The 23,269-nt window shown below is 45.1% G+C and overlaps 1 protein-coding gene across 6 annotated transcripts in view; it reads left to right on the top strand.

Moving 5' to 3' along the window:
- Nucleotides 1-23,269, top strand: part of LOC147619158 (uncharacterized) — a 36,181-nt gene that overhangs the window by 5,703 nt on the left and 7,209 nt on the right. For all 6 annotated transcript variants that reach the window (XR_015262033.1, XR_015262034.1, XR_015262035.1 and 3 more), the window contains exon 2: nt 5,699-5,839. Coding sequence is in view for 3 of the 6 variants with exons in the window: in XM_086774334.1 (XP_086630460.1) it covers nt 5,699-5,839 (141 nt within the window). In the remaining 3 variants the exon portion in view is untranslated. The remainder of the gene's footprint in view (nt 1-5,698; nt 5,840-23,269) is intronic.

Below are 23,269 nucleotides of genomic sequence, written 5' to 3'. Positions count from 1 at the left end.
TTAGCTAGTTACTCCTCAAGAAATTATAGATGTCGAGGACATGACATTTGTTCCGCACGAACCTGAAAAGATTCTTGGATTTCATGAAAGAAGATTGTGTAATACGCTTATCACGGAATACAAGATCAAGTGGAAGGATCGTGTTGAGAAGGACGCTACATGGGAGACATTAACTACTCTTCAGAGAGATTGCCCTGGCTTTTTAGTGAGCTCTTAGAGGAAGGGGAGTATGTCATGTGCACAACGTGTATCTATCGTGTGCTACACGCACACAAGACTAGCTTCGAGGTTTGGGGAAGCTTGGAGCTAGGCAAGCTGATTGACGAGCTAAGTTACGGATAGACTAACGGGCGGGCACCCAAGTATGGACGGGCGGGCGTCCAAGTGTGGACGCTCGATGACCGGCCAAGAGCCTATAAAAGGGTGGCCAAGGTTAGTCATTAGTCATATAGAGATTCTCGCGAGTTTGTGAGAGCTCTATGGTCTTGGAGCTTGGATCTAGTGCAGACGTGTACGTGCTTTACGTAGCCGAGGCCGGCAGCAATCTCGAGGCCCGCGAGGGTAGCTTCGTGGCGGTATGGGACGTCGCGAGGAGGAGATTGGTCGGTACGTGAACCTAGTTAGCTCAACTCGTGGCTCGGTGGGGACAGCCAAGACTGTGGGCTTGCCCACGGCTGTCATGGTTGGGAGGTGAGTCAGGCCTGCACCCCCTTGTTATTTGTTTGTTTATTTGTAGGATTCGAGTCTCGAACCAGGAACGATCAAGAGGAGATCTAGTGGGGATTTGACAACTCCTCCTTACATTGCAGGATAGAGTCTCTCCTGACCGCTGACTCTCCCGGTAGAGGCCTGGTTCCTTGGCAATTGTCAGAGATGGGAGATCATCAACAGCATAGCAGCATGGCATCCCAGACTAGCATTGCCTAGGGCTCTTTCTGCTTGAGCTCTGCTCGCCAACCAACCATCACGAATCTCTTCCGGACCCAAGAGGTGGACACCCATTAAGTGGATCGTGTGGGCCCATTGTAACTTGGTTGAACACAATGCTAATCAATACACTTAAATACACCAAAATTTAATGGACACCATGCTCAATACAAGAAGTAATTTGTTGAATTGACAAGAGACCCACAATGAGTCGAAACGGAGGGTTCCTCTCTCAAATCAAGTATATTGATCTTGGGAGAATCAAGTACATAGTGTCATGGGTATTTCTGACCAGATTTTCATACCAATGCATATGAATACAGTATTGCAAACAATGTGGTTGTCGATGTAGACTTACTTCACACTACTTTTTCAAGTGTCCATGTTCCTTACCATCTGCTCTCTATTGTTCCACCAACACATGGCAGCAACAAACTGCAAGAGAGCTTGTAGGACAAGAGAACACTACACAGGGTATGTTAACATGGAGTCCTGTATCTTCCTCTTGCTACTTGCTTCTATATTTAAGTATCAAAGCTTACCAATTGTAAGTAGAGTCGATGATGACAGCGGAAGTCTTCACGATGGTTGCACCAACACATGGTAGCAACAAACTGCAAGAGAGCACGTAGGACAAATTAACACTACACAGGGTATGTGAACATGGAGTCCTGCTTCTCCCTCCTGCCACTTGCTTCCATATTTAAGTATCAAAGCTTACGAATTGCAAGTAGAGTCGATGACAGCGGAAGTCTTCGCGATGGAAGTGTTTGGAGTGTTTAAATCTTTAATCTGTCGCGATTCTTTGCAACAAAAGTCTTCCAGAGGATAAGGGAACCTTGGGAAAGCTTCCCCTATGGTTCAACTAGAGAAAAGAGGGCTGAAATTAGAGTTGTTAGCAAAAAGACTAGAAATTACAGTAAAAATAAGAGCGATTTTACTGAATTTCAATCTCACTAGGAGTGTGTGGGAGAGTGAACACCACCTGGAAACACTCTTGTAAGCTTGGAAAACACACAAGCAAGCTTGCATATGGAGTTGGGCATATGGAGTTGGAAAGGAAAAAGTGCAGAAAATACAACCAAAGGGGCCTCATGAATGGGGCGCCTACTTCTAGAGAGAGGGAAGAGAGAGATGGTGAGTTGTCCACTCTAGGTGTCAAGTAGCGAGGACAAGTGCCTTGTGGTGCAAGCTAGAACGGACACATGCCTAGTTACTCCCTTTGTACAAAGGGAATAAGATTTGGGTGGTGGGCATTGGGTTTTGTCCACCTCGGGACATCAGTGTGTGCGAACACAAGGCTGGTCATAACTTATAAGTGAGTTTTGGTCGTCCAAAACTTAATGAAGTGTGTACACACTCATTTATAAATTAGTGCTAATTCCTAAGGCTAGGTTTATGACCAATACTTACCACCTGTCACATGCCACATAACCATGTCAGCAAACAATTTCACATGCACGGGTCACGGGTGGGCGTTCCCTTACCCAGAACTACACATTGGTCAAGCAAGCATGAAAATAACATGCAATTTCAATTGCAAGCAAGCACATAAAGATGCTATTCAATGCAGCATTGGTATGGACAATCCCCGTTTACGAAACTATACCAAAATAGATGTGCTCCAGGCAAGTACATGAGGTACCAGACCCAATGGAACACCAATCCTCCGGGCATTTCCCGGCATGTACACACTTACATAAGTCCCAACCGAAAGCCAAATCCACAGTATCACATGAGTGGCATCAATCCCCGGCATATGCAATTGCCATGGGCGCCAGTCCAATGTACATACATAATGAGAGCACGTGTGGACCAATTGGGTGCCCAAATGGTGACACCCATCTTGGGCTGCTCTGGACCCACCTCGCTCGAGAGGAGTTACCTCGGACCGAGCCTCCGCATTCCAGCGTGCCCGACGCTTGTGGCCTCTCCGACATCGGCCATAATTTCCTCATCAGCTCCAGATCCAAGACATGCTCCACTGCCATCAAGCTACCTTTCCACGTGACGTAGTTGAGAGAGACCTCTCGGCCATACTCATTAGCCCCATGCTCATTGGGTCTTAGTAGACGCTTAATATATCTTGCTTTCTTTCTTCTCTCTCTCTCTCTCTCTCTCTCTCTCTCTCTCTCTCTCTCTCAAGCACCATGTAATCTCAACATGGTATTGGAGCCACCCTATCCACCTCTTACCTACGTTTTCCATCCCACCATGTTCATGCTTGGCTAACCCTTTCTCCATGCCATCATGCTCATCTACTTTTTTGCGCTTTCAGGGTTTCTACGTTTTTAGAGTTTTTGCATTTTTTAGTGTTTTTGCACTTTTAGGGTTTCTGCGTCTTGATGCTACCATCGCCATCATCATCATGATTGGGGCTGCGTTTCTTTGTCCACGCCAATTTTTTGTACCCCGTTGGCTGCCCATTGTGCTTCCATCATCATCAGGGCTGCATTTTTTTTGTCCACATTGATTCTATGCATTTTTCTATACCCTATTGGCTGCCCACTCTTGCTGTCCATCAAGCGTTTGCTGCCTCCATCAGTAGCCACCATAAGATTACACATGGCTGCATTTTTCTTTCTTGCATGAGCTCCATTTTGGATGAGTTCTTCTTTACTGCATGGGCTACATCTTATCCTTCTTTCGTGAAGTAATTCACATGGTCTTCATCGAACACCTTCACATGCATGACTTGTTTGATCTTTGACACCATGAATGTGATCCAGGCCACTACAACACCCGTTGTTGCAACTTTGGGATCTTCTTCAGGATCATGGGCTTCATTGATAGTATCTTCCTTCAAAAATATGCATGAGCCCCAAGTCACATTGGCTTGGAAACGACAATGCAAAAGCATCTTCATCGGCATCAAGGGGAGACTCTTCTTCCTTGGCTTCTATCCCTTTTTTATTTGAGTCAAGGGTTCTTTGCCCGGGATGTCCCCCAAAATCTGAATATTGAGTCAAGGGTTCTGTGCCTAGAGATGTTCCCAAAAATTTGAATATTTTGTAGTCATGGGTTCTTTGCCCGGGATATCCCCCATAATCTGAATATTTTGGGCTTCTTTTTGTATTGCTCCATTATTCCCTCTTTACCCTGCTTAGAGTGAGGGGGGTTGCTTTGATATGCTGATGTAGGCTGTCTTTGTCTCCCGAGGCAGGACCCAACCTTTGATTCTTTCGCAAGCTGGGTCACAACTAGAAGCTCTGATACCAATGTAACATGCAACGGGTATGATCGTGTAATGCACAGCATGACCTTCTTTATACCTTTATGTTAGTGAGCATGAAGCAACCCCCTTTAATCTTTTATTCACAAGAGAGAGGGATGAAGAGAGAGAGAATGTAGAGATGACATTGGGTCCCAATTTACCCACTTAAGGGCCCCTCCCGCAAGCAAGAGTATTTTGGAGAACTTCTTTTACAATGCAGAAAACTTACTGTAGACGATTGATGGAGGATTGCCAAATGCAAGGATGATGTAGACCCAACGTCTGCTAAACCATCAACTAGGCTGCAAGGTATTGCCAGATATGTATATCCGAGGAAGAGGTTTTCATACTCAATATAACCATTATGAGTTTCTTGTATTACCTTTTGGGCTCACAAATGCTCTTGCGACTTTTCAGGAGATGACGATCTCTTCAGGGATTGCCTCTAGGGGGGAGAGAGAGAGAGAGAGAGGTGTTAATGTCGGTAGAATGCAACATGAGGCCATATACGACCAACGGTGGGACTTGAACTCGGCGGGTGGATCACGGTCTTTATAAGTGCCCTCGCACTAGCACTAGAGAGAGAGAGAGAGAGAGAGAGAGAGAGAGAGAGAGAAGAAAGAAAGTTATATTAAATGTCTTCAAAAGACCATAAGGTCTATGAGACATAAGGGATTACAAAGAGATTGTGTTACAAAAAAATTGGTAAATAGACGAAAAGACATAATGCTGCCGAACTAAAGCCCCAAGAGAGAGAGAGAGAGAGAGAGAGAGAGAGAGAGAGAGGCACACAAATCTATTCAAGAATCAAGGCTCCAGCTATTGGAGTGTGATTCAGATAGCATCTACTTTCTTGCGACACATTTTTGTATCAAATTGACACTATCATCCTCAATTATCTACTAACTGAGCACCTTTTTGGGCTGAGTTAAACTGGCAACTTCATGTTTGTTAACTGGCTTGATGAGAAGCTGAGGTCAATTTTGTCACTGATATTGTTATTCTTGCTAGGCCTTCTTGCTCTTTGGAGCCAAGCAAAGCGCAACAATCATTGGAATGCAAGGCCAACACTCTTGGCCTGAATTGTATTTTGTGGCTAGCACACGGCTTATTTTAGACTTGATGTGGCTGACAAGCTCTTCTTCTAAGAGCTTAATCATCTTTATTAAATTTTTTTCCTTGTCTGCAAACTTGCTAGTTTATATTTCAGTTATTGGAGATTTGCAGAAGCATAGAAGGCCAATCACAAAGTGAACTTTGAATTCTTGTGGGTCATGGGATGTGTGCTGATTCCTTTTGAAATTTACTAGGCAAATTTCAATATTTTACCCCCTGAATTTACAACTAAACACAACTTAGCATGGATTGACTGTTTTGTATTGTGCCATTGGCCTCTCTTATGGCAGATTGAGCTAATTGTGTATCCACAGCATGGGTTTTATTGTGTGCATGGGAAGATGTGTGAATTTTGGCTCTTCTTTCATACAGGGACAATTCCAATGAGGATCTTTAATGGTTCTGAACAAGCTTTGGCTCCTTTTTTTTTCTGAAACACAGATGTTGACAATGACAGTGAGCTTGGCGTATTTCATATATGATTTCTTCTGTTGTCTTTTCGACACACACATTGATTATTCCAACATTGTTCACCACACGGTCAGCATTAGCAGTCTTGCATATTCTGTATTCTACAACAAGGTATGGGACATTCCCTATCTTCTTCCTTTAATTAGCTAAAGATGTTATAGCATTTTGGACATTTGGTTTTTAAAGACTCTGCCTTTTCCTGAAGACCTTAACTATTTTTATAAAGCAATGTTTCATAGTATTAAGGCTGGATACACACATGTATGTGTTGCATCAGCTGTGAAATCATGGCTGTTTGATTGCTGCGACGGTTTGGTTGCCTTCCCTTTATGCATATGAGGTGCTCACCCAAGGCATGCTGATGGGGCCTCCAGCTGGTGCCTGCCAAAGCTGGAACATGAATGGTCAGATTTTTTGCCTCATGGGAATGAACGCCAGTCAGCATTCAAAAAATTTCTAGCAACGTTTACCAGCAGATGGCATGAAGATTGCCAGTTTTAGCGTAACGACGGGTGCCTTGATGTGTGTAGTTAATGCCTGCCCTCTGCAAGGTTGCTTGCCTTGCTGTATGGGCACTATGGGATTTGTGTGTATCGAGGTAAATGTGTTAGGATAGCATGGGTGCTGGGCTTTGAGTTTACTTAGCATGAGACCAAGGTCTCAACAAATGTTGACCCAACCTGAATAATCTTGTCAGCATATGAGAATCAGGACGTGGGCTTCTGGGGTGGCCTCTAGTATGTGGGGGTGAAAGCATGATGGCCCCATTATTTGGGCATTTTTCTCAAGGCCCATCAAGAAAGACAACATTTTGCTTCATTTTTAAGCATGTGTCTGAAAGAATGGCTGTAAATCAGAAAAAACAGCAAATAGATCTTGCAAAGAAACACACGTGCAAAAGAACTGAAGGAGAAAACTTGTTATCTGCTGAAGTAGAGCACGAGGGCTGCCCGTAGGTGCATACAACCAACAACAATGGCTGAATAATGATGTGCTAATGATGCTAACCCAAGCCACCTATTTATAGGTTGGACAAGAACTAGTCGGCCAGTATAAAACAGTGGGCTGGCCGACTATGCAAAAAATACTAGAATAATGTCTAAAAAAATAGACAAAAATAGCAGAAAAATATCTAAAATAAGATGAATGCATGGCCTCATAAATCTGGCCAGATGCAGCATGAAATATGCACATATATGCCCAATCTGGAGATGATAATGCCAACACCTCCTCTTCAGCGCCAGATGGGCGGACCAACTTCAGCACGCTGAAGAAAGACCTCCAAAGAGTCTGAAGGAACAACCTCCTCATAAAAGGCACAAAGCTTGCGGAGATATGGTACATCTAAATACCAAGAAGGTCTTCGGAAGAAGCCACGAGAAGATCGAGAAGATATTGAAGATGAAACAATAGGGTCAATCTGAAGAGAGAAGCCTTGAGGAGATGGAACCATAGATGGTACCTCCTCTCCATCTGCAACAAGTATTGGGACCGAAGTAGACTTCTCCTCTAAAGAAGAAGGAAATGAAACAACCATTGGAACAAACTGATCATCAGTGATAGTAGAAGTTGTCAGGTTCAAAGTAGGGACAGGCTCCAAGATAGTGGAAGATGCCTCCTCTGAAACATAGGAAGGAGAAGCAACTGCCAAAGTAGGAAGCTCGAGAATATGTGAGGATATCTCGGCAAAATCATGCACATGCCGAGTAGAAGAACCACTATCCTCCTCTGAAAGAGACGAGAGAAAATCTGCAATAATAGCATCGGCATGAAACAACACAAGGGAAGGGAGATACTCATCCAAAGGAATTAGAGGAACTGATAAGGTCTCTATCAGAAACTCCTGTAAATAATCCTCTGTTGCGGATAGGGCACTGACTTCTGAATCAGAAGTCCCCTTTGTGACCACCAGGATGGACTCATCCTGCTCTTGTGAAGATGAAAGAACAGGGGGATCATAGACAGCAAGAAAAGCCATCTTAGCATGAGACTTCGTACCCTCCTCTGTCGTTGGCGAAGTATCTGAACCATCTGTCGTGGGTGAAGTGTCTGAGCCATCGGAGGAGGACTCCTGTTTTGCTTTAGCTTTGCGGGAAGCAGCCTGTCTGGCAAAACATTTGGCCTCAGAATGACCAAGTCGGCCACAAGACTCACAAGATTCCTTCATCCTGGAACCCTTGTTGTTGTCAGAATCGTCGTCGTTAGAAGATAACTTTGTGGTGACTTTCTGCTTGTTGTTGTTGGAGTTCCCTTTTCCGCCTTTGCCTTTGCTCTTGCCCTTGTTAGAGGCAACAAAAGCAAACTCTGACTTGCCTTTTCCGCAAAGCATGCACTTGTCGTGGAGATAACTCACGACTTCCTCAAAAGGGGGGAGAGGATCACGGAAATAAATGTGATCTTTGAAAGAGTCAAAGGATGATGGCAGCTTACCAAGCAGTTTATGGATCAGGTTGTTGATTGAGCTCCCATACTCCTCAAGCTGCCTCTTGATCCTTGTGAATTTCCCAATCTTATCAATGATATTATCTTCTCAAGATCCGCCTCCAACTATCTTCACGGAAGATACTCTTCCGAACCTCCTCTGAATCTCATTCCACATGTGGCTGGCATCACTTCGGGAAGATATGTGTAACCAATTGGCCGACCATTTGGTCCATTCCCACATTTTTGCGTCTCGTTCACTTGAGGCCAGGCCAGTGTCTCGTGTGAAGAGGCCAGTATTTTGCTGACATGGACGGGAGCCAGACTGGTGCCACCCGTGTGTTAGCAGGATGGTGTCGTATGGACGGGAGCCAGATCAGTGCCACCCGTGTATGACCTGGACTGTGTTCGATCCATGGGACTGTCACGCCATGGAAGAGCCAGAATTCGTGCCGTGTTTTACCTATGGGACTGTCACACCTAGGGAAACTCGTGCCTGGAACTGTGTCTTACCTATGGGACTGTCACTCCATAGGAAGACCAGGTTGTTATGTTTTATGTCGAGCCAGTTTTGTGCCGACAAATATTTTGTACATGTTCCATGAACGGGAGATATGTCCATGTTACTTTTTGCACATGCACACATATTTTGCATGTTTGAAACTGTTTTCGCATGACATGTATTCGTGTGTTTGCCTGCCTGACGTGTTACTTACTGAGCGGGGACGCCTGCCAGTGAGTCGTGAAGTCTGCCCTGTATTCTGACGAGTTTCAGTGCATGTGAACAGGTGGTAAGTATATGGTACATGTTGTTTTAAATGTTTTAAATACTAACCCATTGATTTATAAGGTGAAGTGTTCACATTCATTTAAATGTGGGCACCACTTTGGGCACCCACTTTGGGGCCAAGGTGGGGAGCCCCATTTAAGTGAGTGTGGGGGTGGGCAAAAGCACCTACCCAAACTCCCCCATCCTCATGCAAGCGTGGAGTTATACTCCACATTAATTTTATTAAAAGAAAGGGCCTCCTTCAAGCGTAGAAAAAAATCGTTTTCCACCTTACGTGAGAACCGGCGACTCTTCCTCTGTCTGGCACACGTTTTCATGAAGGCGACTGCTCCTGTTTTCTCTGCTGCAGGCTGCGCCTCCTTTCCTTCAGGCGGCCAGCATAGACTGCGGGTGTGCTACACACAGGCTGCACATGTCTCTACTGGCGGCTGAATATATTGCTGGTGGCTGCGTTGAATTCTGCAGGGGGGGTACTTATGCTGCTGCTGCCTGCGCCAAACTGTCTACAGGCGGCTGTGCTGCACACGACTCCCTCCTTCCTCTCCAATAGGTGGCTGCTTACCCTGCACAACAGCTGCCACCTTTTGAGGGCTACGTTTCTCCTCCTACAGTCAGCCGGCTCTTTGCAACAAGGTGCTTCCTAGTGGTTGTTTTCTCTCATCCTCTCAGGCGGTTGTGGTCTTTCGAGGTGATGCTTGTCTTGGTGGTTCACCACGAGGCAACTGCTTCTTCATCAAGGGTGGTTTCATCCTCAGCAAACCACAAGTTTTGGTCTTTTATCAACCAATTGCAAGTAAGTGATTTTTCAGATTTGAGTAAAGCATTTAATGTTTAAATCTGGTAAAAGAGTCGTCCCGCTCGGCCTACACCCGCTCGGTGCCGGGTTGTCCAAGCTATATGGGCGAACCTCGGTCCAAAGGTGCTGAGATCGGGAGAGCAAGGCGTTAGTACGAGAGCGCCTGTCTGTGCGTGGTCTCGGAACACCAGTGTGGTGCTCTCTGCGGAGTCCAGTGAAAGCACAGGACCGTAGCGATTGGACCACACCAGTGGTCGTACTGCTTCGAGTATTCATCATCGAAATCCGAGCCTACTTGTTTGGTATTGTTTTCATATGTACATGGACATTATCTGGTTCTCAGAACCCATGGAGCATTGTATTCATTAAATACTCCCAATAAATATATCATATATTGAGGGGGGGGTCGGCCCGTTCCGGCCCCAGTGCTGGTGTCCATCTTTCCATTTCTGTTCATTTAAATTTCAAGTTGTTTTAAGTTGTCCCTTTCATATTTGTGGTTTTAAAGTTGTGCTATTAAACGTGTAGGTGTCCAATTGAGTCTTTCCCACTTGACGGGATCGGTTTCATTGGTATCAGAGCACGGTTGTTTCCCTCTTCCTAGTGGGGAAACGAACCTGTGTATTGGACATCCCGCTTTTAGCAAACTTTGAACACAATGGACAGCCAAGGCAACCCTTTGGAAGTACCAAATTCGAGGGGTCTCTCTAGTGCTTCTCGTGGGTCTGATGCCCTGCGAGGTAGACACAAGCCTCTTGAAAGGGTTCTGGATAGTGAATCCAAAGGTCAACTGTCTCCAGGAAAGACAGTTATGCTTGAACAAGACCCTGATGCTATGAGGGCTGAAATGGAACATATGAGAAAACTTTTGCAGGCTCAAGAGCAAGAATTGAAGTTTTTGCATGAAGATCCTCATCTGCAAAGTGCTATTGAAGCCAGGAAGGCAGATGCTATGGTTGATGTAACCTTTGAATCTATGGCTCGTGAAGTGGGCAAGAAACCAAGGGAGTTGGCACTTGCCTATCTCCTTCGCAAAGGTGATATCAAAGAGGGGGATGACGGAGAGCTAAAATTCAGAAATCCACCTCGTTTAAAGCATGGAGATCCTGCATCCCAGAGGCTGAAATCTTATATGCAAAAGGAAGAGGTGACTGTCACCTCTCGTCATGCATCCTCTCCCCAAGGCACTAAGCCTGACAGAAATATGTATGCCAGTGCTCATGGAGGGCACGAAAGTCACATGCATGCAAGATATGTATCTCATGGTGACAGGTCTGCTTCCAGGAAAATTTTGCCTTCTGAGTTGTCTCATGGAGAGACCATGCCATATGCAGGTAAGTCACATGCATCTGAGCTTCGAGTTCGTGGAGCACATGCCACCGTGCCCCATGAAGCTTCTATGACGGCCCATGGAGCCCATGCAGACAGGGCTACCCCGTTGGATAAGGGGAAAAGAAAAAGAGAGGACCATGAGCCTCATGCCAGGAAGCTCAAGGAGTTCAAAGCAGGTGATAAATCTGTCAAATTTGATGTCTTTCATGGTGAACATGATGCCTCTAAGGTGCTAGCGTTTGTGGCACAGTTCGACATTGCTTTTAGCGATGAAGACATGCTAGTATGTTTCTGAAAGGCACTGCTGCCCATTGGTGGATCACCGAAAAGATCACCAAGGATCCCATCTCTACTTGGAAGGAATTCAAAGATAGGTTTTATGCTCAGTTCATGCCACCCAATGCAGAGCAAACTCTCACTCAAAAGTGGGACAGGCTGGAACAAAAAGATAATGAGAGTGTGCAACAGTATGTGAACAAATTCTGGAAAGTGTTGCTGGAAGTGACTCCCTTCATGCTAATCTCTGAGGAGGAAAGAAAGAGGAAGTTTCGTTCTGGATTGCAACCTGCTTATAGATCGGGTATTGAATTGCACCCAAAACATACGTTGCAACAACTCACAGCTTCTGCCCTTGCTACAGAGCAATTGATGCTCAAGATCAAGCAAGATCAAGGAGGTTCCAAGGTGAAGGACAAGGCTGCCCCAAATCAGCAAAAGGGTGGACAGCCACCTAAAAAGAACTTCCGGGAGCCTTACAAGGGTGGTAAAGCTGAAAATAAAGAACAGGGCCCAAGAAAGAACAAATTTGGATTAACCCCGGAGCAAAGAGAGCAATATGCTAAGGATGGAAAATGCTTTTCTTGTGGTAGCAAAGACCACATGTTTCGGCAATGCCCAGATCGCAAACCAAAGCACGAGGACAAGCATACCAAAGCAAATGTTCATGCAGTTCCTGATGTGCAAGGTAATACAGGTCATGATGCTAAAGAGAGAATGGTTTGCAAGGCTTGGGGGCAAATCAAGGATCAGCCCGCATTATTTATGTTTGATGACTGTGCAACTGACAATTTTATCTCTATGCAAATGGCAGCTGCATTGGGTATTGAGGTTGAAAACATGGGACCTCAGATTGAAGCTGAAGCTGCATTTATTGGCAAAGAGGTGCAGGTTACCCCTTTGATTGGGAAGTTGCGTATTCATATACAGGGCTATCTTGACAATGAGCATTTCTTAGTTGCTCCTCTGAATGGATGTGATGTATTGTTGGGCAAGCCGTGGCATCATAGGCTTGAGCCCCGCAAAGACTACAAGTCCAATATGATTTCTTTTATGCATAAAGGCCGCATGCACTTTATTGATGCTGGCAAAGAAGGGGATTCCATCCCAGTTGTATCACACATCCAAATTAATAAAGCAATGAAAAAGAGTCTTTCAGCGTACTTGATTTTTGTGCGTGATAGTCTTGTGCCAAATCATCAAAGTGTGGATGCTATGTCTAATGATAGGCTGAATTTTCTTAATGCATTCAAAGACTGTTTTGCTGACTCATTGCCAGGTGAACTACCTCCCCAAAGGCCCGAAGATCATTGCATAGATCTTGTGCCAGGTAGTTCTCCACCTAACAAACCCGCATACCGAGTGAGTGCTGCACAACAAGAAGAAATTATGAAGCAGGTTAACGAGCTTTTAGAGAAAGGTTTGGTTCAGCCCAGTTCCTCACCTTACTGCTCTCCTGTGCTTCTTGTTCAAAAGAAGGACGGATCATTCCGTATGTGTGTAGATTATAGAGCTTTGAACAAGCTTACCATCAAGAACAGATTTCCTATTCCACGTATTGATGATATCTTGGATAAGCTTGATGGTTCAGCTTGCTTTAGCAGACTTGATTTGAAGAGTGGTTATCACCAGATACGTGTGGTGCCACAAGATGTCCATAAGACTGCATTCAGGACAGCCTTCGGATTATATGAATTCTTGGTAATGCCTTTTGGTCTCACCAATGCTCCTGCTACTTTTAATCGTATGATGGATAGGATATTCCGATCCCATCGTAAGTTTACAGGAGTCTTCTTTGATGATATCTTGGTTTTCTCCAAGAATGAGCAGGAACACAGAACTCATTTGGTCACAGTGTTCGAAGAGTTGCGGAAGCATAAACTTTTCGTCAATGCCAAGAAAAGTGAGTTTTTCCTTTCAGAGATTCATTATCTGGGACATATTGTATCCAAGGATGGAGTTACAATGGATCCTGCAAAGATAGAGACTATTCGGAATTGGCCCGAATTGCAAAACGTACATCAAGTACGAAGTTTTCTGGGATTATGTTCATACTACAGGCGTTTCATAAGGCACTTTGCTATGATTGCAACTCCTCTACATGATCTCACGAAGAAGAAAACTGTTTTCAAATGGACTTCAAAGGAACAGGATGCTTTCTTGCAGCTCAAGCATGCGATCATATGTGGTCCAGTATTGATTGTTCCTGACTTGCACAAGTCATTCGTGGTTGAATGTGATGCTTGTGGTGATTGCATAGGAGCTTACCTTCGACTTACCTGCATATGCCTTTCACTGGACTCCGCAGAGAGCACCACACTGGTGTTCCGAGACCACGCACAGACAGGCATGGCGCACCTGTGCAGGTAAGTCGAAGGTGCGCCATGCTAGTATGTTTCTGAAAGGCACTGCTGCCCATTGGTGGATCACCGAAAAGATCACCAAGGATCCCATCTCTACTTGGAAGGAATTCAAAGATAGGTTTTATGCTCAGTTCATGCCACCCAATGCAGAGCAAACTCTCACTCAAAAGTGGGACAGGCTGGAACAAAAAGATAATGAGAGTGTGCAACAGTATGTGAACAAATTCTGGAAAGTGTTGCTGGAAGTGACTCCCTTCATGCTAATCTCTGAGGAGGAAAGAAAGAGGAAGTTTCGTTCTGGATTGCAACCTGCTTATAGATCGGGTATTGAATTGCACCCAAAACATACGTTGCAACAACTCACAGCTTCTGCCCTTGCTACAGAGCAATTGATGCTCAAGATCAAGCAAGATCAAGGAGGTTCCAAGGTGAAGGACAAGGCTGCCCCAAATCAGCAAAAGGGTGGACAGCCACCTAAAAAGAACTTCCGGGAGCCTTACAAGGGTGGTAAAGCTGAAAATAAAGAACAGGGCCCAAGAAAGAACAAATTTGGATTAACCCCGGAGCAAAGAGAGCAATATGCTAAGGATGGAAAATGCTTTTCTTGTGGTAGCAAAGACCACATGTTTCGGCAATGCCCAGATCGCAAACCAAAGCACGAGGACAAGCATACCAAAGCAAATGTTCATGCAGTTCCTGATGTGCAAGGTAATACAGGTCATGATGCTAAAGAGAGAATGGTTTGCAAGGCTTGGGGGCAAATCAAGGATCAGCCCGCATTATTTATGTTTGATGACTGTGCAACTGACAATTTTATCTCTATGCAAATGGCAGCTGCATTGGGTATTGAGGTTGAAAACATGGGACCTCAGATTGAAGCTGAAGCTGCATTTATTGGCAAAGAGGTGCAGGTTACCCCTTTGATTGGGAAGTTGCGTATTCATATACAGGGCTATCTTGACAATGAGCATTTCTTAGTTGCTCCTCTGAATGGATGTGATGTATTGTTGGGCAAGCCGTGGCATCATAGGCTTGAGCCCCGCAAAGACTACAAGTCCAATATGATTTCTTTTATGCATAAAGGCCGCATGCACTTTATTGATGCTGGCAAAGAAGGGGATTCCATCCCAGTTGTATCACACATCCAAATTAATAAAGCAATGAAAAAGAGTCTTTCAGCGTACTTGATTTTTGTGCGTGATAGTCTTGTGCCAAATCATCAAAGTGTGGATGCTATGTCTAATGATAGGCTGAATTTTCTTAATGCATTCAAAGACTGTTTTGCTGACTCATTGCCAGGTGAACTACCTCCCCAAAGGCCCGAAGATCATTGCATAGATCTTGTGCCAGGTAGTTCTCCACCTAACAAACCCGCATACCGAGTGAGTGCTGCACAACAAGAAGAAATTATGAAGCAGGTTAACGAGCTTTTAGAGAAAGGTTTGGTTCAGCCCAGTTCCTCACCTTACTGCTCTCCTGTGCTTCTTGTTCAAAAGAAGGACGGATCATTCCGTATGTGTGTAGATTATAGAGCTTTGAACAAGCTTACCATCAAGAACAGATTTCCTATTCCACGTATTGATGATATCTTGGATAAGCTTGATGGTTCAGCTTGCTTTAGCAGACTTGATTTGAAGAGTGGTTATCACCAGATACGTGTGGTGCCACAAGATGTCCATAAGACTGCATTCAGGACAGCCTTCGGATTATATGAATTCTTGGTAATGCCTTTTGGTCTCACCAATGCTCCTGCTACTTTTAATCGTATGATGGATAGGATATTCCGATCCCATCGTAAGTTTACAGGAGTCTTCTTTGATGATATCTTGGTTTTCTCCAAGAATGAGCAGGAACACAGAACTCATTTGGTCACAGTGTTCGAAGAGTTGCGGAAGCATAAACTTTTCGTCAATGCCAAGAAAAGTGAGTTTTTCCTTTCAGAGATTCATTATCTGGGACATATTGTATCCAAGGATGGAGTTACAATGGATCCTGCAAAGATAGAGACTATTCGGAATTGGCCCGAATTGCAAAACGTACATCAAGTACGAAGTTTTCTGGGATTATGTTCATACTACAGGCGTTTCATAAGGCACTTTGCTATGATTGCAACTCCTCTACATGATCTCACGAAGAAGAAAACTGTTTTCAAATGGACTTCAAAGGAACAGGATGCTTTCTTGCAGCTCAAGCATGCGATCATATGTGGTCCAGTATTGATTGTTCCTGACTTGCACAAGTCATTCGTGGTTGAATGTGATGCTTGTGGTGATTGCATAGGAGCTGTCCTAAATCAAGAAGGGCATGCAGTTGCATACGAGAGCCGTCGTTTGCATGATGCTGAGCTTCATATGGATATCTATGAGAAAGAGCTCTTGGCTGTAATTCACGCCTTAAAGATTTGGAAACACTACCTTCTTGGGGCTGAATTTGTGGTCAAGACAGATCATCAAAGCTTGAGATACTTTCTATCTCAAACCAAGCTTTCAGAGAAGCAAATGAGAATGGCGAATTTTCTTTCCATGTTTCATTTTCAGATTGTGCATACTCCAGGAAAGAAAAATGTAGTGGCCGATGCACTATCTAGGAGGCCTTATATTGCTGCAGTCTCAGTGGCCTCTCATGGAGATCTATCTGCTATGAGAGATTTGTATCATTTGGATGCTGATTTTTGCCATATATGGACTGATTTGATGGCTGGTCATTCACATGCCTCTTATGTTCTCAATGAGGGTTATCTCATGAAGGATAATTGCCTATGTGTGGTGAAGGATTTGCGTCCAAAGGTTATGGACGAATGTCATGCTCCACCTTATGCTGGTCATAGAGGTATTATGCCTACTACTCGCATGATCCAGAGGTATTTCTTTTGGCCAAGCATGCGTAAAGATATTGAGGCTTATGTGCGTGCATGTATTACTTGCCAAAAGGTGAAATTTGATAGGCAAAAGCCTCCAGGTTTGCTTCAGCCATTGCCTATTCCCTCGCAACCTTGGGAAAGTATCACGATGGATTTTATTATGGATTTGCCTAGATCCCAGCATGGGAATGATGCTATTTGGACTATTGTGGACAGGTTTAGCAAGCAAGCTCACTTCTTGCCCGTCAAGAAAACCATCAAAGCTGATCATATGGTAAAGCTTTTTCTTGCTAATATTTTCAAGCATCATGGTATGCCTAAATCCATTGTTGGGGATAGAGATCCCAGGACTACAAGCCTATTTTGGAGGGCTTTGTTTGATAATATGGGTACTAAGCTTGAGTTTTCATCAGCTTATCATCCCCAAACGGATGGCCAAAGTGAAGCTGCGAATTCAGCTGTATTGGATTTATTGAAGTGTTATGTGGCAGATCAAAAGCATGCATGGGAGAAGTATCTTCCACTTGTTGAGTTTGCCTACAACAATACGATCCATGCTTCCACAGGAAAGGCTCCGTTTGAGATTATTTATGGCAGAGTGGTCTTGCCACCCATCCTTCGTACCAAGGATGAGATTTTTGCTGCTGATGAATATGTTCGTGACTTGGATGTTGCCTTTGGTCAAGTGCGGACAGCCATTGCAAGATCTCAGGATAAGCATAAAAAGGCTGCTGACAAGCATAGAAGGGACATGGAAGTATTGCTGAAATTTGAGAAGGCTAGGCTTCGGAAGAGGCCAGGACGAGAAGGATCATATCCTAAGCTTTCTCCTCGCTATTATGGACCCTTCAAGGTGATTCACAAAATCAATGAAGTGTCCTACAGGCTTGCTCTACCTAGTCATTGGAAGATTCACAATGCTTTTCATGTGAGTCTATTTCGGAAATATGTGGGGCCAGATCCTGATGAGCCTGTCACAGAAGATCCGCCAGAGATTGAAGAGCTTGAGGAGATCCTCCAGCCAGAACAGATTGTTTTTCACAAGGAGAGAAAGCTACCTGCAGGAAAGCTTTCCAGGAGATACCTTGTGAAGTTTAAAAATTATTTGCCTATTGATGCCAAGTGGGTAAATGAGGATTATTTTGCAGATTATCCGCAATTGTTGCAGGCATATCTTGAGGCTTTTAAGTTGAGGTCAACTCTTTAGAAGCCCGGGGGGATGTCACCAATTGGCCGACCATTTGGTCCATTCCCACATTTTTGCGTCTCGTTCACTTGAGGCCAGGCCAGTGTCTCGTGTGAAGAGGCCAGTATTTTGCTGACATGGACGGGAGCCAGACTGGTGCCACCCGTGTGTTAGCAGGATGGTGTCGTATGGACGGGAGCCAGATCAGTGCCACCCGTGTATGACCTGGACTGTGTTCGATCCATGGGACTGTCACGCCATGGAAGAGCCAGAATTCGTGCCGTGTTTTACCTATGGGACTGTCACACCTAGGGAAACTCGTGCCTGGAACTGTGTCTTACCTATGGGACTGTCACTCCATAGGAAGACCAGGTTGTTATGTTTTATGTCGAGCCAGTTTTGTGCCGACAAATATTTTGTACATGTTCCATGAACGGGAGATATGTCCATGTTACTTTTTGCACATGCACACATATTTTGCATGTTTGAAACTGTTTTCGCATGACATGTATTCGTGTGTTTGCCTGCCTGACGTGTTACTTACTGAGCGGGGACGCCTGCCAGTGAGTCGTGAAGTCTGCCCTGTATTCTGACGAGTTTCAGTGCATGTGAACAGGTGGTAAGTATATGGTACATGTTGTTTTAAATGTTTTAAATACTAACCCATTGATTTATAAGGTGAAGTGTTCACATTCATTTAAATGTGGGCACCACTTTGGGCACCCACTTTGGGGCCAAGGTGGGGAGCCCCATTTAAGTGAGTGTGGGGGTGGGCAAAAGCACCTACCCAAACTCCCCCATCCTCATGCAAGCGTGGAGTTATACTCCACATTAATTTTATTAAAAGAAAGGGCCTCCTTCAAGCGTAGAAAAAAATCGTTTTCCACCTTACGTGAGAACCAGCGACTCTTCCTCTGTCTGGCACACGTTTTCATGAAGGCGACTGCTCCTGTTTTCTCTGCTGCAGGCTGCGCCTCCTTTCCTTCAGGCGGCCAGCATAGACTGCGGGTGTGCTACACACAGGCTGCGCATGTCTCTACTGGCGGCTGAATATATTGCTGGTGGCTGCGTTGAATTCTGCAGGGGGGGTACTTATGCTGCTGCTGCCTGCGCCAAACTGTCTACAGGCGGCTGTGCTGCACACGACTCCCTCCTTCCTCTCCAATAGGCGGCTGCTTACCCTGCACAACAGCTGCCACCTTTTGAGGGCTACGTTTCTCCTCCTACAGTCAGCCGGCTCTTTGCAACAAGGTGCTTCCTAGTGGTTGTTTTCTCTCATCCTCTCAGGCGGTTGTGGTCTTTCGAGGTGATGCTTGTCTTGGTGGTTCACCACGAGGCAACTGCTTCTTCATCAAGGGTGGTTTCATCCTCAGCAAACCACAAGTTTTGGTCTTTTATCAACCAATTGCAAGTAAGTGATTTTTCAGATTTGAGTAAAGCATTTAATGTTTAAATCTGGTAAAAGAGTCGTCCCGCTCGGCCTACACCCGTTCGGTGCCGGGTTGTCCAAGCTATATGGGCGAACCTCGGTCCAAAGGTGCTGAGATCGGGAGAGCCAGGCGTTAGTACGAGAGCGCCTGTCTGTGCGTGGTCTCGGAACACCAGTGTGGTGCTCTCTGCGGAGTCCAGTGAAAGCACAGGACCGTAGCGATTGGACCACACCAGTGGTCGTACTGCTTCGAGTATTCATCATCGAAATCCGAGCCTACTTGTTTGGTATTGTTTTCATATGTACATGGACATTATCTGGTTCTCAGAACCCATGGAGCATTGTATTCATTAAATACTCCCAATAAATATATCATATATTGAGGGGGGGGTCGGCCCGTTCCGGCCCCAGTGCTGGTGTCCATCTTTCCATTTCTGTTCATTTAAATTTCAAGTTGTTTTAAGTTGTCCCTTTCATATTTGTGGTTTTAAAGTTGTGCTATTAAACGTGTAGGTGTCCAATTGAGTCTTTCCCACTTGACGGGATCGGTTTCAATATGAATTGTGCCTGGATAGATGGTGTCATACAATGGATGATGATGAGATGGCCCCGTGCATCCAGAACTCCACGAAACACGGGATCCACCAAGTGAGGAGTGGTGACAAAGGGCCACACACCTGCTCCTTCAAGAAGCAATTGCGTATAAAACGACCAAGTATGGTAGTTGGTAGCAATCAGCTTTATGGAATCACTCACTTGAGGGGGTGAATAGGATGGCACATGGGACGGGGTTGGGATGAGGGTTTGTGGGAGGGGAGAAACAAGAGAAGTGGTGGTGGTGGGGAATATGGAAGGAAAAGAAGCAGGAATCTGGGAATAAGGTAGAGAAATAGGAAGCTGGGAAGAAGATCCTTGTGAATTTGGAGCTTGGGATCGGGGAGAAGAAAAGAGAATCCCCCAGTGAGAAGAATGACTATGACCAGAAGCCATATCTCCGATAACGTAGCAGAATCCTCCTCTTCAACAAAGCTGATCAGAAAATCAGCAAACTCCTCCTCGAAAGCTGAGTGCAGCCAAGAGAAAGGAAGGAGAAGAAGGGATGGGAGGGTGGCAAACCAAAAGGAGAGGTAAGAAATGACTCCCCTGGGTTAAAACCCTGTTGTAGCACCAAAATACGGGGTTGAGATCTGAAAACGCAAATCTCAGGCTGAAAACGCAGCACCTCTGTGGAAAACGTAGGTCCTCAACAGAAAATGCAGCTCCTCGGTGGAAAACGCAGCTCCTCAATGGAAAACGTAGGTCCACAACAGAAAACGCAGGTCCCTTTGTAACACTGGGCTCTGATACCATGAAAGAATGGCTGTAAATCAGAAAAAACAGCAAATAGATCTTGCAAAGAAACACACGTGCAAAAGAATTGAAGTAGAAAACTTGTTAGCTGCTGAAGTAGAGCACGAGGGCTGCCCGTAGGTGCATACAACCCAAGCCACCTATTTATAGGTTGGACAAGAGCTAGTCGGCCAGTATAAAAACAGTGGGCTGGCCGACTATGCAAAAAATACTAGAATAATGTCTAAAAAAATAGACAAAAATAGCAAAAAAATATCTAAAATAAGATGAATGCATGGCCTCATAAATCTGGCCAGATACAGCATGAAATATGCACATATATGCCCAATCTGGAGATGATAATGCCAACAGTGTCAAGTGAAGATCTCAGGACCACTATTTGGTGAGATGACCATCTTCCCTCAGTAGGGCTATTCTTGGCTGTAGGAAAACTTAAAAGGAATATGATATGCAATAGAGTATGTGGGGCATGTGTATGTGTGCTTTGTGCGCAGACACTGCAACGGGAACCCTTCCCTGTTTCCCACTTCCTTCTCCGGCCTTACTCTCGTCTGGGTATTCTTTTATTTCAGAAACCTGGATAGCATGCTTTTCAGAGGCACAAAATACACAGTCCTTGGATTTTGCATGCACACAAACATTAAATTGCACTTTCTTATGAGGCTAATTTGGGCATGTTCTTGGATTCATCGAGGTATATATATTAAATACCAACCAGGGTGGATTTGGCTTTCGGTGTTGAGGATTTCTGTACCCCCCTCTTTTTCCAGCAAGTTCGGGTTGCTACAAAGTCCAGAAACTTTTACTTCTAGAAAAGCGATAGTTCTTCAACAGACCATACATTCCCTCATCAAGCAGACAATCAAGATTCAGTCTGAAATCGGCGGTACAAAGACACCCAGCTGCCAGATCAGCACTTGGTCCAGTGGCACCGGTTCTCTGTACATTGGCGTTCGCTGTCCACACAGCAGCAATCTGCTTTCTTGGTCGTGCGCTGTTGGTACAGAAGCTTTGCCCTGTCGTGGCCATACAACACAACATCCGTGTAGAGCGGGACACTGAACTTAGCCTTACAGCAGTGTCTGGACACCCTTGTACTCCGGTCAGCGAAGGAGGCAGGCTGCTAAAAGGCTGCTCACGTTTTTCTGATGAGGGGAGTATGTGTGTATTTCATTGGAGGGTTGGCCACTCTTAATACCTGAAAAATAGACAAAAAGCATGGAAAGTAGAAAGTTTATAACTAAAATTTCACTTATCTTGTAAAATAATATTGACTTATTATTTTTCCCACACATTATTATTTATAAAATTCCTAGTCCCTTCTTTATGGCTTACAAATAGTGTATAGGCAATCAAATCCACGCAATGTCCATGCATAGAAATTGATATAGTCCGGCAACGCATTCAAGACAGTAGGCACCAATGAACTGTCAAGATATACTTTATCAACACTGGTCAATAGCACCTTAAATTCTTGATTTTTGTAAGGAGATTGTCCATGGAGTCTCCGTCATTCTTATGCTGTGACTCTTATTGTTTCATAGATAAGCAATGCGTGCTTCATTACATACCTGGTACAATGACGCAAGTGCATCCCAAGCATGTTTAGTCCTGCATGACCGAATGTCCTCAGCAAATAACATCCGAAATACATGATTGTTTGTCATTTTTGATAATACCAACGCAAGTAATCAGGCCACTGTAAGTGTGTCATGTGCACATTGTGTATCTACCGTGTGCTACACGCACACAAGACTAGCTTCGAGGTTTGGGGAAGCTTGGAGCTAGGCAGGCTGATTGGTGAGCTGAGTTAGGGATAGACTAACGGGCGGGCACCCAAGTATGGACGGGCGGGCGCCCAAGTGTGGACGCCCGATGACCGGCCAAGAGCCTATAAAAGGGTGGCAGGTTAGTCATTAGTCATATAGAGTCGCGTGATTTGTGAGAGCTCTATGGTCTGGAGCCTGGATTTAGTGCAGACGTGCACCTGCTTTACGCAGCCGAGGCCGGAAGCAATCTCGAGGCCTGCGAGGGTAGCTTCGTGGCGGTATGGGACGTCGCGAGGAGGAGATTGGTTGGTACGTCAACCTAGTTAGCTCAGCTCGTGGCTCGGTGGGGACAGCCAAGACTGTGGGCTTGCCCACGGCTGTCATGGTTGGGAGGTGAGTTAGGCTTGCACCTCCATGTTGTTTGTTTGCTTGCAGGTTTCGAGTCTCGCACCAGGAGCGTTCCACGAGGAGATCCGGTGGGGATTTGACAGTGGTATCAGAGCGTGCCGCGTGAACGAGCAAGTCGGTAGGTAGAGAAGATGAGGTCGAAGTAAGGTATGTGTTCAAAAAGCTTGCTGTTTTTTCTATGCATACTGTTGTTTTTCAGATTCAGCATGTTGCTCTTTGATCATAGGAACCCGTGATGATGGCGATTGTGGTCTAGAAAGGGTTGTTTGCTTTGCAAAGAAGAGGAAAGATGTTTTTGAACTGTGTAAACAGTTTCAGGTGAGAGAGAAAAAAAAGCACGTTTGCTTTTGGCTACACGAAAGAGAAAGAGAGAGAGAGCGAGAGAAGCGATTGCTGGCTATGCAACGTCGGGTGCTGGCAGGGTACTGCTGGTCGTGTACTGCTGGTCAGGTACAGTTGTACTGCTGTTGTAGGCGCAAGTGAGTAGGCGGCTCGGCTATGCAGGCGACTAGGCCTATGTAGGCTGCCATGTTGGCAGGCGGCCAGGCCTACGTAGGCAGC

Source organism: Cibotium barometz, chromosome 34, assembly GCF_041138505.1.
Source record: "Cibotium barometz isolate CiBa-2024 chromosome 34, ASM4113850v1, whole genome shotgun sequence".
NCBI classification, from domain to species: Eukaryota; Viridiplantae; Streptophyta; class Polypodiopsida; order Cyatheales; family Cibotiaceae; genus Cibotium; species Cibotium barometz.
The sequence above is the reverse complement of the archived record's forward strand: the minus strand, read 5'-3'. Positions and strand labels throughout refer to the sequence as shown.